The sequence below is a fragment of the Pteronotus mesoamericanus genome, unplaced genomic scaffold, assembly GCF_021234165.1.
Source record: "Pteronotus mesoamericanus isolate MK-2021 breed Mesoamerican mustached bat unplaced genomic scaffold, CSHL_Meso_final scaffold_31, whole genome shotgun sequence".
Lineage (NCBI taxonomy): Eukaryota > Metazoa > Chordata > Mammalia > Chiroptera > Mormoopidae > Pteronotus > Pteronotus mesoamericanus.
Window position 1 is genome coordinate 14,562,633 of NW_026555312.1, and position 15,907 is coordinate 14,578,539.

Genomic DNA, 15,907 nt, shown 5'->3' on the forward strand with positions numbered 1-15,907 from the left:
CTGCTAGGCTACTTAACTCTTAGTTTTGTTCGTTTTCTAGAGAGTGTGCTCTTATTGAAGAATAAAGGCTTTATATGATGTGAGCAGTTTGAACCTTTGGTGATGCTTAGCTGCATTATTCTGTGGCTTAAATATAGCACCTTTTTTTTTGTATCTGTTTTTAACCAAAGAAAGGATAATCCATTCATTGTTTTATTTTATTTTATTTTTAATTAACGGGATATGCTCCATCAAGCTTATAATAGATAAGCTTGTAAGATATCACTTGTAATAGATAATTGCTGGTAAATCTTGTCCTTTTTTTTTTTTTTTTTTTTTTTTTTTAAGATAAAAGTATGCTGGGAAGTGGAAAATGAGGGCTATGAACTAACGTGCAGATCTAGGTTTGGATCCCAGTTCCACAACTTCCTTTCTGTGAGATGCCATGCAGGTTTTATTTTAATCTGCTCCAAGCTTTAGTTTCTTCATCTACAGAATGAGGATGAGAGTACCTGCCTCACTGGGTGTTTGTAGAGTTGAAGGACAGATGTAAAGCACTTGGCACGGTGCCTGGTGTCTGTTGGGTGACATGTGCTGTTTGTGGGCTCTGGGGATACAGTGGTGAATAAAACTGCCCCTGCCATTAAGATGCTGACATTCTAGTGGGAGTTTCTGTAGCCTTTACGGTTTTACAAATCTGTTCTTTGACAGAGGGCTTGATGGTATGTTATGCAATTTAGCTTGCCCTGCAAAATAGTTTAGAATGCATGAAATGTGATGAAATAAACAATGTAGTCCTCTGTACATTGAAAGATAATGTGTAAGAATAAATAGAATGTTGTCACCAGATTCTGTATACGTTGTCAATCTGTGTAGTTACCATAGTGTATGTTGTATCATAAAACTACTAAAATGTTTGAAAAGTATTTATTGAATTCTCTTAAACTTCCACTAGAGGGTAGTCTAATCCTATTCCTTTATTGAAGTTTAAAAATATCAAGGGCCTGTCTGAATTTTCTCCATTGCTTAATTTTTTTGTGACCTACTTTAAAAAGACTGTTACCTTCGTCTACAAGAGAAGATTCTGTTAGTTCTTAGATAACAAAGTGCTGTAAAAAAAATGACAGCCAGCCCTGGCCAGTGTGACTAAGTTGGTTGGGTGTTCTACAGGCTGAAAGCTCAATACCCAGTCAGGGCACATGTCTGGATTGTAGGTTTAGTCCCCAGTTGGAGCATATGCAGAAGGCAATTGATTGATGTTTCTCTCTCACATTAATGTTTCTCTCCCTCTTTTTCTCCTTCCTTTCCCCTTGTTCTGGAATCAATAAAAGAAAAAACAATCTTAAAAAAAGAAAAGAAAAGAAAATGACACCAATATATTGAATTTGTAGCTTTTTAAAGACTATGACCTATCTCATTGTTCTGCTTTTGTCTGCACAGAATTTGAGAGAGTGTCCAGCAGAGAGACTGTCACAGCTCTCTCTCGGTGTTCCATGAACTAGATTCTTTTATTTTCCAAGTTACTTTCTGAGACTAGACATTTCCAGAAGCACATTAACTCTCTTTAGATGTCTTGTAGTATACTACATGATTTAATTTGTTTTGTAATGGCTTTGCAAGTTAATTCACTTAGTGTCGTATCATCCTTACTGTATTAACTTATTAGGTAAAAGAGTGATGTAAGCATTTGAAGAATCTTGTGGTCTCTTAGTACCTGGCCTCTATGACCTATGGATTTGTAATCAAAGAAGATTTCTTTGTTTCTTGAGGCTAATTATTTTTGTTAGAAAAGTACTCATTAAGTGTGAAATTATTAGTTTTAGGGTGCTGCTTCATTTCCATATATTAGTGAAAATTACACTACATATAATATGTATTTGAAACAAATGGCACAAAGAAAAATTCCAAACAGAATCGCCCTTCCTCTGGGACAGTCTTCTCACAAAGATTTGTGAAACTCTTTCCTGCACAGCTGTCAAGGCATTCCCAAATGGCTTTTCATGGTAAAACTCCACCGATCTTTTCCACTGATCACTAAATGAGACATATGCTGTTGTTACAGTGAGCAAAATGGTGAGACCTGAGCTTCTTATAAAGGTGTATTTATGTCCATGGAGGCCTGCTAGTGTTTTATGTACCTGCATTCTAAGTTTGATTACCAAATTTACTCATATATGCAACTCATTTTGTAATAGGTAATGAGCAGGCTGTGACAGGGAAATTAAATTTATGACCATTAAATTAAAATCCAATATAAAATATTCAGAATGTATTGCACATATGTGCTTGTAATTATTTAAATTTTAAAAATGTCAAAGTTTTTAATGTATAAAGGGAAGAAAATTTGCTTTTGTCAGTACAATTCTTCTATGTTTTATTACTGATCCAAGCCGGTTGAGAGTTAAAATGGAAAATTCCCATTGCTTCTACTGTTTTAACTCACTGATAATGGGGGCTGGTTTGGTACACTAATACACAATACCATCATATTGTTTAATGTTTTCTAAGTTCTCTGCCCATGCTTAATTTGTTTTTTTACAATATTTAACCTAACCTCCTAATATTTAAATTACATGAACATGAATCATAGATTTGCTTTCTTGGTTATTATTTTATATTTAAAATTTCTTATTGTAGTTTTTCCATTACCATTTGTCTCCCTTACACCCTCTTCTACCTCTCCCACCCCTCTCCCCGCCAAAATCACCACACTGTTCATGTCCATGAGTCCTTTTTCTTTTTTGCTTCATCCTTCCACCTCCTAACCTCACCTCCACCAGAGGTGTCAGCCTGCTCTCTATCTATGAGTCTGTCTCTATTTTGCTTGTTAGTTCAGTTTGTTTATTAGATCCCACATGAGTGAGATCATACAGTATTTGTCTTTCTCTAACCGACTTATTTCACTTAGTATAATGTTTTCCAGGTCCATCCATGCTGTCACAAAGAGTAAAATTTTCATCTTCTTTACAGCTGAGTAGTGTTCCATTGTATAAATGTACCATAGTTGTTTTATCTACTCATCTACTAATGGGCACTTGGGCTGCTTCCAAATCTTGGCTCTTGTAAATAATGCTGCAGTTAACATAGGGTGCTTATATTCTTTTGAATTACTGTTTTGGTTTTCTTCAGATAAATTCCCAGAAGTGGAATTGCTGGGTCATAAGGCAGTTCCATTTTTAATATTTTGAGGTATCTCCATACTGCTTTTCACAGTGGCTGCCCCAGTCTTCGTTCCCACCAACAGTGCAAAAGGGTTTCCCTTTCTCTACATCCCTGCCAACACATGTTGTTTGTAGATTTATTGATGATAGCCATTCTGACAGGTGTGAGGTGATAGTGGTTTTAATGTGCATTTCTCTGATGATTTGTGATGTTGAGCATCTTTTCATATGTTTACTGGCCAGCTGCATGTCTTCTTTGGAGAATTGTCTATTCAAGTCCTTTACCTATTTTTTAATTGGATTTTTTTTTTGGTGTTGAGTTTTATAAGTTCTTTATAAGTTCTTTATAAACTCATAAGTTCTTTATGAGTTTTGGATATTAAACCTTTATCAGATGTATCTGCAATTATGTTCTCACATTCAGTGGGTTGCCTTTTCATTTTGTTGATGGTTTCCTTTGCTGCGCAACAACTTTTTAGTTTTATATAGTCCCATTTGTTCCTTTTATTTCCCTTTCCTGAGGAGATATATCAGAAAAAAATATTGCTTCTAGGATGTTTATGGTTTCAGGTCTAATATTTAAGTCTTTATTTTATTTTGAATTCTTGTATGTCACACTACCTAATATCAAACTACACTATAAGGCCATAGTAATCAAAACAGCATGGTACTGGCATAAAAACAGACACATAGATCAATGGAACAGAATAGAGAGCCCTGAAATAAACCCACACTTTTATAGTCAATTAATATTTGACAGAGAAAGAAAGCACATACAATGGGCTAAAGATGGTTTATTCAGTAAACAATATTGGGAAATTGGACGGATGTGTGCAGAAAAGTGAAACTAGACTGTCTTAGTTTATATTTTAGAGTGACAGACTCTTTCTGTTACCAAAAATCATTCTTAATTGAATTCAACAGACTGAGTATTAGGAGCTACAAAAATGCAAAAATATAGTTGTTACCCTTAAGACCCTTTCTGATTCCTGAGAGAGATGATAGTACACAAATAATTTATAGTGTCAGAATGTAAGCCTATATAAGGTTCAAAGCCATGTGGAAGCAGAGAAGAGGAAGAGAGCTCTAAGGGCTGGAGGGAGGGATTGCACTGACCTGAGCCTGAAAAGGGAGCTTGAGCTCGACAATGGAGGCAAGCAGGGGCATCTCACGGACAGGCGGAGGGAAGAAGGGAGCGTGCAGGACTCTTCTTGGAGTGAGTCCTGAAGCAAAGTAGTAGTGAGATTGGAAAAGTAGATTGTGGCCAGGGGGTGACAGGTCCCTGAATACTTAGTTAAGGGGTTAAACTGGATTCTTAAAGTTCTTGCAAACCTTTGAAACTTTTTAAAGGGGAGAACACAAATTGAATTCGGTGGTAGCAATGAAATGGCCCCTGACTGTCCCAGGGATTTTAAATCTAAATTTGCTCTTCAGCACAAGAACATGATGCTGTTGGCCTATTCAGAAGGAAACAAACATGTGGTTTGTTTCTTTCTTGTTAGTAATTCCAGGTTGGTACTAAACCATTCATATATTTTCACCTGGTCCCCATTTTATTAACAGAAATGAACTAGGCTGGCAAGTTCAATTTGTACCTAGAACAGGAGAAATTAATTGGCCTGCCAAGGGATCATTGTATTTGACTTCCTGGCCTCATTAGCTCTCTGGTCAATCAACAGGGATAGACTCTAAATGGGAATTGCCATCTGTCCAAATAAAAATAAAATAGGTAAAAAATATATTAATTTTCAAATATAAGTGACTCCATTACATATTTTCTTTTGAGAAAAATGACTTGGAATGTAACCCTCATCACTTTTAAGGATAAGGGATGTTAAGTCTCATAACATAGCCTTGAGTATGATTTACAAGTATATAAGTTTGCCAGAAAAAATGAAAATTTTGTTGATATTTTGGTGTGTTGGATGCATAGGCATTATTTACCACATGATTAAACTGGCCTCAAAATTATTAGTTTCAAATGACTTTTACAGAACTTAGCTAATCTTTATAAAAAGTTTTCTCTGCATTTTTTTTATAGTCAGCCATTAACTATTTACTTACTGCCAAATGCTAAGTTAGCTACTTTACACACTTTGCCTCATTGAACCCTTTTGACCGCTTTGCAAGATGTGTATTGTTAGCTCTTTTTTGACTGATGAGGTATCATCTCATCTCATCTGTAGGGGACAAATCTAGTTTCCAAGCTTGTGATTCAAACTGCAATTTTAACGTATCCCCTATATGCTGAGGATAACGTGCATGGTTCTGATAGTAGCATGGAGGCACTGTGTAGCTTAGAGTTAAATGGATTCCATGCTAAATTTAATTATTCTAGTTCTTATCACTAATCAAAGTGAAATAACCTTTTCAATAACCTGTCAGTTAGGATCTTTTAACACCCTGTCAGACTAGTTTTAACAGAATGAGCTCAATATTGCTTCCTTAGGGCGAGTGGGATTACCTTCCAGCCTAAATCTCTCATTTTAACATAAAAAAATCTTAGTAGCAACTAGTATAATAATCACATCATTTTGTTTGCCCCCCCACTGTAAACTCCTTTCATACCATTTATGACATTGTTAAAAATCTTAGTTACATGTTTTAATAGATTAAAATGTAGATTTTGCAAATTGTTTCAGGTAAGGCTTGCTATAATAAAATATTTAGCTGTTTTGTGTAGTTCCTGAAGATATGTCCAAAACTGTTATGAACATTATTATCAGCAGTTTGCAGACTTACCAGTGGTTTACAGTGATACATCAATATGATTAAAGTCAGCATAACGTCTTTGAAGAGGAGTGCTAAACTACTTGTCATCACATTTTGCTTTTCAGTAAAATTTTATCCCCCCCCCCGCCCCCGCAATCCATGTCTTTAAGCTCTACCAGAGGTGTCCAACCTTTTGGCATCTCTGGGCCACTGGAAGAAGAGTTGTCTTGGGCCACACATTAAATACACATACACTAACAAAAACGAATGAGGAAAAAAAAACCCAAAAAGAAAGGTTTTAAGTATATTTACAATTTTGTGTTGGGCACATTCATAGCCATCCTGGGCCACAGGTTGGACACCTCTGCGTCTAGACCCTACCAAATAGAAGAGGTAGTTTTATAAGCATAGATATTTAGTAGTGTTAAAAATTTAAGATATCAGAAAGTGAGAATATTTCTAAATTCAATAGGTCTTTTGAGCAAACAAAGATTAATTAAAAAGAAGCTCATCTGGTTGGAGCTTTGTCCCCAGTTAGGGCACATACCTAGGTTGTGGGTCCGAGCCCCAGCTGGGGCATGTACGGGAGACAACCAGTTGATCTCTCTCTCCCCCCATTTCCCTCTTCCACCCCCCCCCCCACCTCTCTACCTCTCTCTCCCCCTTCCTCTCTCTCTAAAATCAAGAAGCATATCCTCAGGTGAGGATTAAAAAAATAAAAAAATTTAAAAAACAGGCCAGAATTCACATCTAACTAAAATTACAAGTTAAAATTCGAGGAGCTTGCTTGTAATCTAGGTGCTACAAAAGCTAATTTAGAAAATCATATGAAAATCCAATAGATAAATGAAGAATTTGACACACTGTAATTGTATTGCAGATACTTAAGTGAAACAGACTAGAAAGGTGTACAGCCAGCTTCTTCACAGCTGTCCCTTTTCCCTCTGAATGGCTGTGACTTTTCAGACTTAGGAGTTGGATCTCATGTTGAACCTCTGCCTCCTCCTCCCTCATCTGTGTTAGATACCTGCCGCTCCTTGAGTTCCCACAGCACCTCATGCCTAGGTCTTTCCGACTGTGTTGTCATTGATAATATGCCTCCCCTCTACTTTAAGCTCTTTGAGACGGAGGCTGTCTTTTTCATCTTTGTATCCCAGTGTCTGCACACGTGGCGAGTGTTAGGTAAATAGCCACAGTGCTGTTTGAGTTCTAAAATCTTTGACCTTTAAAACGTTTTTGTTGTCTAAGAAAACCAGTCCTCACCCCTACACTGTGAAGTCTTGGTTTACTTAGCACCCTATCATTTGGAAATCATTGTAGTGTCGTGTAGGAGGGGCTCAGTTTTGATTTCTGACTGCTTCTATCTAACTAAGTGACCTTGGGCAAGGCACTAAATTAATTTCTGTAGGCATTGGTCTTCCGTCTTTTAAGTGATGGGTTTGACTAGATAACCTCCATGTTCCAATAAAGTTGCAAAGCTCTGTGGCCTAAAGGCAAAGTAGAGTAGTGAAAGACTAGTTGACTGGTGGACAGAGCTGTCTTCCTACCAACTACTGATTATGCTTACCAAGTTTTGGTATTTGTACATTTCTACAGTTGCCTGAAGATTTATGTATATGATGTGCTGGGACAAAACAAATACTAAAGGAACTTGAAAGCTAAACTATTAAATTAGCCCTGGCTGGTGTGGCTCAGTGGATTGAATGCTGGCCTGTGAACCAAAGGGTCACTGGTTTGATTTGCAAGGCAGGGCACATGACTGGGTTGTGGGCCAGGTCCCCAGTAGGGGGTGCATGAGAGGCAACCACATATTATGTTTTTCTTCCTCTCTTTCTCTCTCCCTTCTCCTCTCTAAATAAATAAAATAAGATCTTTAAAAAATATCTTTAAAAAAATAAATAAAATTTTAAATTATGTTCAATATAATTTGTGTTATCTTTTGCTGTATTCTCATTTGAAATTGATTATTCATGTGTCATATATGGGGTCATTATGATACAGTGTTAGATTAATCAAGATACTGTTTCCTCATCGTGCTGGATAATAGAGTGTTATGGAAAGTCACATCTTGAAAATATTTGAAATATAAAAATGTACTCACAAAAGATAATTTGAAGTAAGTTTTAATGTTGGTCAGTTTATTTTATGTTGCTTCAAGAAAGTTTAATAAGGAATATTAAGTAAATGCAAAACAATATCAACAGTTGAAACTTTTAACTTTTGGATACTTTTTCTTTTCTCCATAGTCAAGGATTCTGATTTTTGATGTTTGTTCTTTTGATCTTATATACTTTCAGCTTATTTAGAAACAAGTTTTGAGGAGGTAGAAAACCACCTGCTGAATCTGGAGGATTTATGTGCACAGTGTGAATTGGAAAGACACAAACATACGCAGTGCCAGCAACTGGAAAATTACAAGAAAAATAAGAGGTGAGTTTGAAAAATTGGCCACAGTATTAATTTTTAATTCCAAAGTTTTTTGCAGTACTTTACATGCTGTTATTTGTAAGTTTGGACTCATAAATAAAAGGCAAATGGTTCAAACAGAACTTATTAATACAAAACAGGATATATATATATATATTTTTTTTTTGGTACCATTCATTATCTGTTGCCATTTTATGAAGATGAGTTTTAAAAACTAAGGATAAAGTAAAAAGTGTAGGGGAACAGAGCAGTGGGCAAAACTTTCCAAGAACATAGTTACCTTGACTTTGTTTTCTCCAAGTGGCAAATGCCTGATCTGCTTTTCCCCTTTTCTTTTTTTTCCTCCTTTTTTATTACCAGAGCAGGAGGAAAAGGAACTTGAGCCCAGGCTGTGGAAAGGAGTTGGGTGGGTTTGAATCTCAGTCTTGTCACATACACTCTGTGAGACCTTAGGCAAACTTACTTCATCTGTTTTAGCCTCAATATCTCTAGCTTATAGTGAGGATAATAATGTGCCCACCTCACAGTGGTTGTGGGGATTAAATGAGATAATTGTTATCAAATGTAGTAAGTGCTCTGTGAGTGTTAAATTATTATAGGGATTATCATCACTAGGCTGGCATGAACTGGAAAGGGAAGAGAGGTCTAAGGATAGCAGCCTGCTAAACTAACTGTGGCACGCCATCTTGTGCACTGACATCTTGGGCAGGGCTGGAAGGTGCAGCGTGGGTCCTCTGACCTTTGTGGGGAGGTCCACAGCAGGTGGCGAGAGTGCCTGAGACTGTCATCTGGGCAAGCAGGAAAAAGAGGGCAATTGACAGGTGGGAGAAAACGGAAGTCCTGAGATTAGAGCCTGGCTGAGGCTGAAGAGCCGATTTGGTGGGAGAGGAAGGGGATATGTTAGGCAGAGGATACTTTTGATTTTGAGATGATTGCTGCATTGAGTAGTTCTGGGTCTCGAGTGTGACAGTAGGAGGAGAGGGTAGCTGACAGGATGTGCTGGTTGCTGGTGCATAGGGGGTAAAAAAGGTGAAGCTAAAATGTAGGTATGGTAGATGATGACAGTGATAAAGTTTTCTAGAATAATGCCAGCAGGTAGAGACAAAAACTGAGTATTCTGAAATTCTCAGTCAGGTCCATGTGTCCCTAGGGATGGGTCTTAAATGTTAATGAGACATAAGAATCACCTGGGAAGAATGTTTCACATGCAGACTCTTGGGATTCATCATTGGCGAGTTATTACTTACTCATAGCATTTTTATAAAATAAATAATTATCAGTAAATTCCAAAGTATTTTGCATCCAGTTATCTAGTAAGATATGAAACTTTTGATTTAAGTCGAAGTCATATTTTTATCCTGAAATGATTACTACTGATTCAATTCAAAATTATTAACAGAAATACAATTCATTTTGGTTATTGTGAAAAGTCTTGGCAGATCTAAGCTTGAATTTCTTCTGTGCCACTTGCTATCTAGGTGACCTTTTGCAAATGACCTATCTTTGGCTTTCTTATCCCTAAAACAGAGATAATGATACTTTTTTGCAAGGTTATATGGAAGATAAGAGACAAGCTTTATTTATTTATTTGTTTGCTTGCTTGTTTGTTTATTTATTTTTTAAGGGCCAGATAAAAGCAGGCCCATGTAGCTCACAGAATCACTCGTAATTCTCAATTCTGGTTAACTTCTCTTTCACAAATAGTAGAAATACTGAATATGAAACATTGCTTAATACCATCTATAAGCTGTAATTTTTATGAAACTCTTAGCCTGCTTTATTCAGCACATAAAAGGATGAAGTGTCTTTTTCAAAGGTACCCTTTGGAAGCAAGTCAAGCTACACACACGTAGAAATAATTCGAGTTGACAGCACTGAGAAAGTAGAGCAGTTTTATTTAATCAAATGTAGATTGATCAAAAAATATATTTTAAATAATAAGTCATGTAGAACATTTACTATTCAGAGATGTCTTATTTACATTTTAAGCTCTTTCTTGGTTACTTCTACTCAGTCTCGAGGTATCAAAACTGGAAATATGGAGAAGGTTAGTGTATGGATACCAAATTTTGATTAATACAAAACTGCCATTTAACATGGTGGATTGAACACAGTCATTTACCTTCACTGAAACCTTACTGAAATTATAATAAAGAACTTTTTAAAAGTTATAATTCATTCCCCAGCTGGCATGGCTCAGTTGGTTGGAGTGTCATCCCGTAAACCAAAAGATCACAGGTTCGATTCTCAGGCAGGGCACATGCCTGGGTTGTGGGTTTGGTCCCCATTTGGGCATGTGTGAGAGGCAAGTGACTGATGTTTCTCTGTCTCGTCAATGTTTCTCCTCCTCTCTCCTTCCTTTTCCCTCTTTCCAAAATCAATAAGCACGTCCTTTAGAAAATACAGAAGAGAAGTACCTAAATCCATCCAGATCAACAAAGCAATTACAATATTTAAATAAATAAAAGTTATAATTCACAAGAACAAAAGGACTAGAAGAGGGAATACTGTCAACATTTTGGAATAGAGAAGATGGACAATGAGTGTTAGCTTACTTAGGAGAGCAGAGGAAACTACAGTCTAAGCTGAGACTCAGTCTTGCCTTTAGCAGGTCTAGGACATGCAGCATGCTGAAATGTCCCACAGAACTCCAGAAACGTTCAGGATTTAAAAGCTCCATGAGCCTTAAAAGGTAAAAGGTGCTGGAAGTACATACATGGAAAGAACATACATGGAGAAGTTAGACCTCCTGACCTATGTTCAGCCACATCATTAACCCAAACCCTAGCTCATTAAGTGATGTTAGGTTGCATCCAGGAGGCACCAGACTTGAAGAGTCTGGACACATTTGAGAGAGGGTAGAGCCACTACTACGTTGAAAACAGAGGAATTAAGTGAAAGTCACATATCAAACAGTTGGGCTCTTTGGCTTTCTTTGCTGGCTCCCAGGACTGCTGGCAACCAAACTTACATGCCCTGCGCAGAATTTTGGAGGGCTTTTCTGAGACACTGACCAGTCCAAGAGAAAAGGCCTGCAGGTATGGATATTTATGGAGCTGTCTGATGACACAGCTGGGTCTGCATCTTAACACCTTCTGACGATGGGCACTGCCTCCTCTCCCCCCCCACCCACACATGACTTCTAATCAACTTTTTGGTGCCTTACTGTTAAATATGAATGGACAGCTAAAGAAGAATATCCAATTAAGGAAACCTAACGTGAAAGGGACCAAAATAAATAGAAAATAAACTAATAATAATATATATTTTTAAACTCAGAGAAATGAAAGACTATGAGGAGAGCAAATGAAAACTTAAATTTTTTAAATTAATAGCCTCAGATATATGAGGCCATCTTGCATTTATGAGGCATGAAGAGGATTCTATAGAAAAAGAAGAATTAGAGAGCAAGAAAGAACTCTTAGAAATAAAATCTATGCTAGCAGAAGTAGAGAAAACTTCAACTGGAACATTGGAAGATAGTGTTAAGTATTTATATAAGAGAACAAAGAGACTGAGAAAAGCTAAGAATATTTTGAAAAGTAGATAATTAATTCTTAAGTTCCATATGTGACTACTAGGAGTTCAGAAGGAAAGGGAGGAGAGACATTTATTAAAGAGATAATATAGGAAAATTGTTCAGAACAGAAAGATATGAAAAAGTGTGAAAGGACCTACCAAGTACTTGAAAAAAATGAGCGGAAAAGATCCATTGTCAATACATATTTTTGTAAATTTTACCACACTAAGAATAAAGATCAAAAAAATCCTTTAGAAAGGCCTTACATTAAAGATTAGAAACCAAAAGAACTTCAACTTTTCAGCAAAAATGGAAGTAGAACATGGTATTCACTTTATTTTACTTTATATATACTTGGCAAAGTTTTCATCAAGTGTGAGGAAATAGTCATTTTCAGGCATACAAGGGCTCAAATTTAGTTCATGTGCACACTTTATCAGGAAACCTCTGGAGGATGTGCTCTACAAACAAGGGAGTAAGCCAAGAAGGAGGAAGGATGAAAACAGAAGGAAGATGAATTGCTCTAAGAGGGCCCATCCATTTTAGAAAAGAAATAAAGCAAATTTCCAGAATGGTGGTGGAGAGAAATTTCAGCAGTCCTAGGGAGCAGTTAGACTGAAAGCAGGGAGACTTCTGGTGATCCTATGAGCAGTGTTTCTAAAGGGGAAAAAAGATGAACCTAATAGATTGTCTGATACCCTTGACCATATTGAGAGGACTTTTATAAGCTCTGATGGACAGTTTTATGATGAATTAGTGATAGGTATGTTTTTTAAAAACTAACCAAACAAGGCAACTATCAACACTAAGGAAAACTCAGGATTAGAAGAAAAGAAATATACTGCATCGTTCAGTTTAAAACAATATTTATATAACTTTGTAATAATTAAATGTAGAATGTGGATTTAAGCCAGAATTGTAATACAACTTATTGGGAAGATGGGAGAAAGGAAGCCTGTTTATACTGAGAGGCAGGCAGAGCCTCATTTCCCACAGCAGGAAATCCGTGACTAATATTTAGAATTTTTAAAATGAATAAATGTTAGTGTTGGCATATTATTTAGAAATAATGGAGATAAATACCAGAAGAAATAATTGACAAAGTTGAATGTAGCTGCTTATGAAAGGACAGAAAAGGTGGAGAGATGTAGGCAAAGGGCTAATCTTCATCATAAATAAACCCATGTAAGTACTATTTACTTATGGAATGTTTGTGCATTATTTTTGGTAAACATAAAATTGAATTAAAAAACTTTTTTTATTATCTGCAGTATTCCCTGAACTATTTCATGTGGAATGCTAGATGAAGAAGATAGCCACTGATAAAACATTTCCATGATCAATTAAGTTTCAGAAACACTGTACCCCTATATTTGCCTCATGGAGGCAGTGCATGTCAGTGTATTAAGGGTTCTGAGAATTTTTGTAGTAAAGAAATTTGATCAGCATTTCACAAATTACTTGCTTGAAGAACCAATTTGCATGTAATACATATTAAAATTCTGTGACTAGGTATTATATATATTTGTTACCAAAAATTAATTTTTTTGGTTATCCGATCCACAAGAGAAGAGTTTCTGAAAAATAAACCACCTTCATTTTTAACAAGATGCCCTACAAACTAAATTAATGATTTTCCTTTTCTTGCTCTGAGAAAATAACCTGTGAACAAAATGTTGGCTGTTTACTGGGGGAAGGGGAGGTACTTACAACGTCAACACACTCTAACTTTCCAGAAAATTTGGGCAGACAACTGAATGGGGATGGAGAGAACAGGGGAATGAAGGATAATTTCTCACACACTTCCACTGTGAATAGTCTCTACTATAGGCTCCAAAGCATTTTCTCATTCAGCCCCTATTAAGAACCGGTGGTGTGAGCAGGGTAGCAATTATTGGAGTTGAGGAGGCTATTGAGTTACATGAAATCATCTAGTTGTTTAGGGGCCAGCGTCAGAGCCAAATTTTCAAACCTTCTCCACCCACCCTTCCCCCCGCCCCAAACTTGTCTTCTTTTGACTTTTGATTTGAAACAAAGTGAGTAAGTCCCAGATTTTTTTTAAAAATGTATTTTATTGATTATGCTATTACAGTTGTCCCAATTTTCCCCCCTTTGTGCTCCTCCATCCAGTATTCCCCTTCCCTCCCCCAATCCCCACTTTAGTTCATGTCCATGTAAGTTCTTTGGCTTTTCCGTTTTTTATTCTATTCTTAACATCCCCCTGTCTATTTTGTACCTACCAATTATGTTTTTTAATCCCTGCACCTTTTCCCCCATTCTCCCCCTTCCCCCTCCCAGCTGATGATCCTCCAAAGGATCTCCATATCTATGATTCTGTGATTCTGTTCCTATTCTAGTTGTTTGCTTAGTTTGTTTTTTCACATTTGGGTGTTGATAAGTTGTGAATTTGTTGCCCTTTTAATGTTCATAGTTTTTTATCTTCTTCTTCTTCTTCTTCTTACATAAGTCAGTTCCTTTAACATTTCATGTAATAGTGGCTTGGTGATGATGAATTTCTTTAGCTTTATCTTGTCTGGGAAGCACTTTATCTGCCCTTCCCTTCTAAAGATAGCTTTGTTGGGTAGAGTAATATAGGTTGTAGGTCCTTGATTTTCATCACTTTGAATACTTCTTGCCAGTTTCTTCTTGTCTGCAAAGTTTCTTTTGAGAAATCCACTGACAGTTTTCAGGGAACTCTTTTTAGGTAACTCTCTGCTTTCCTCTTGCTGCTTTTACAATTCTCTCTTTATCTTTAACCTTTGGCATTTTAATTATGATGTTTCTTGGTGTGTTTTCTTTGGGTCCAACTTGTTTGGGACTTTCTGTTCTTCCTGGATTTGTATGTCTGTCTCCTTCACCAAATTAGGGAATTTTCTTTTATTATTTTTTCAAATAAGTTTTCCATTTTTTGCTCTGCTCTTCTCTTTCTGCCACCCCTATGATTTGGATGTTGGTACATTTGGAGATGTTCCAGAGGCTTCTTATACTATCCTTGTTTTTTTGAATTCTTGTTTCTTGTCATTCTGGTTGAATGCTTTTTCCCTTCCTTGTGTTCCAGATCATTGATTTGATTATCGGGTTCATCCACTCCACTATAGGTTCCCTGTAGATGTGTCTTTATTTCACTTAGTGTAAACTTCATTTCTTCCTTTATATTGTTGCTATACTCGAGGAGTTCTTTGAGCATCCTGATCACCAGCATTTTGAACTCTGCATCTGATGGGTTGGCTATCTCTGTTTCCCTTAGTTCTTTTTCTGGGTTGTTGTTCTATTCTTTCATTTGGGCCACATTTCTTTGTCTCCTCAATTTGGCAGCCTCCCTGTGTTTGTTTCTGTGTATTATGTAGAGCTGCTTTGACCCCTGTCTTAGTAGCATGGCCTATTGTAGAAAAGGCACCTATAAATTGTGTGGGGCAGAGCCTTAGGTAATTGCCAGGATACAGCAACCCATTTCCCCACTTTGTGGCTCTGTGTGGGAGAGGAGGGCTCAGAGAGAGGGGATAGTGCTGCTGTCTGACTTCTGGAGGTTTGCCTGGCACTCTTCCCATTTCCAGTCACTTCACCTACTCCTCGTATATGAATGGTGCCCCTACAGCTATTGCCCTGATGGTAAATCCCAGAGTGGGTGGGTCTGCATATGTTCTAAGATTGCGCAGGCCCTTTAACTGGAGTCTCCTGAAAATCCAGCAGTCTCAGCACTCCAAACCTTACTGGTTTTTACAGCCAGAAGTTACAGGGATATATCTTCCCAGCATTGGAACCTCAGGCTGTGGTCTGGCCTGGGGCTTGGATTGCTCATTCCCAAGGTATCCCTCTGGATTTTTATCCTCCACGTGTGAATGTGGGACTGCCTTTTCCATTGCCACCACCACTGCCTTTCTATGCCACACTGTACCTCCTCACTGCTCCACCCCTCCTACCCACCTGGATGAATGTGGCTTCTTTAGATCCTTGGTTGTCAGACTTCCATAGAGTTCAATTTTCTGACAGTTCTGGGTGTTTATTTGTTTAAAGGTTTAGTTGTAATTCTCTCTGCGGTGGCCTGAGTAGCCAAAATGTGTCTCCCTATGCCTCCATCTTGACTGGAAGCCTGATGCCTTCTTTCTTA

At 37.2% G+C, this 15,907-nt stretch overlaps 1 protein-coding gene across 1 annotated transcript in view; it reads left to right on the forward strand.

The window, feature by feature from the left end:
* Window positions 1-15,907, forward strand: part of DTNBP1 (dystrobrevin binding protein 1) — a 145,901-nt gene that overhangs the window by 38,164 nt on the left and 91,830 nt on the right. Inside the window, exon 6 of the mRNA XM_054591877.1 lies at window positions 8,150-8,282. Coding sequence (XP_054447852.1) covers window positions 8,150-8,282 — 133 coding nt within the window. The remainder of the gene's footprint in view (window positions 1-8,149; window positions 8,283-15,907) is intronic.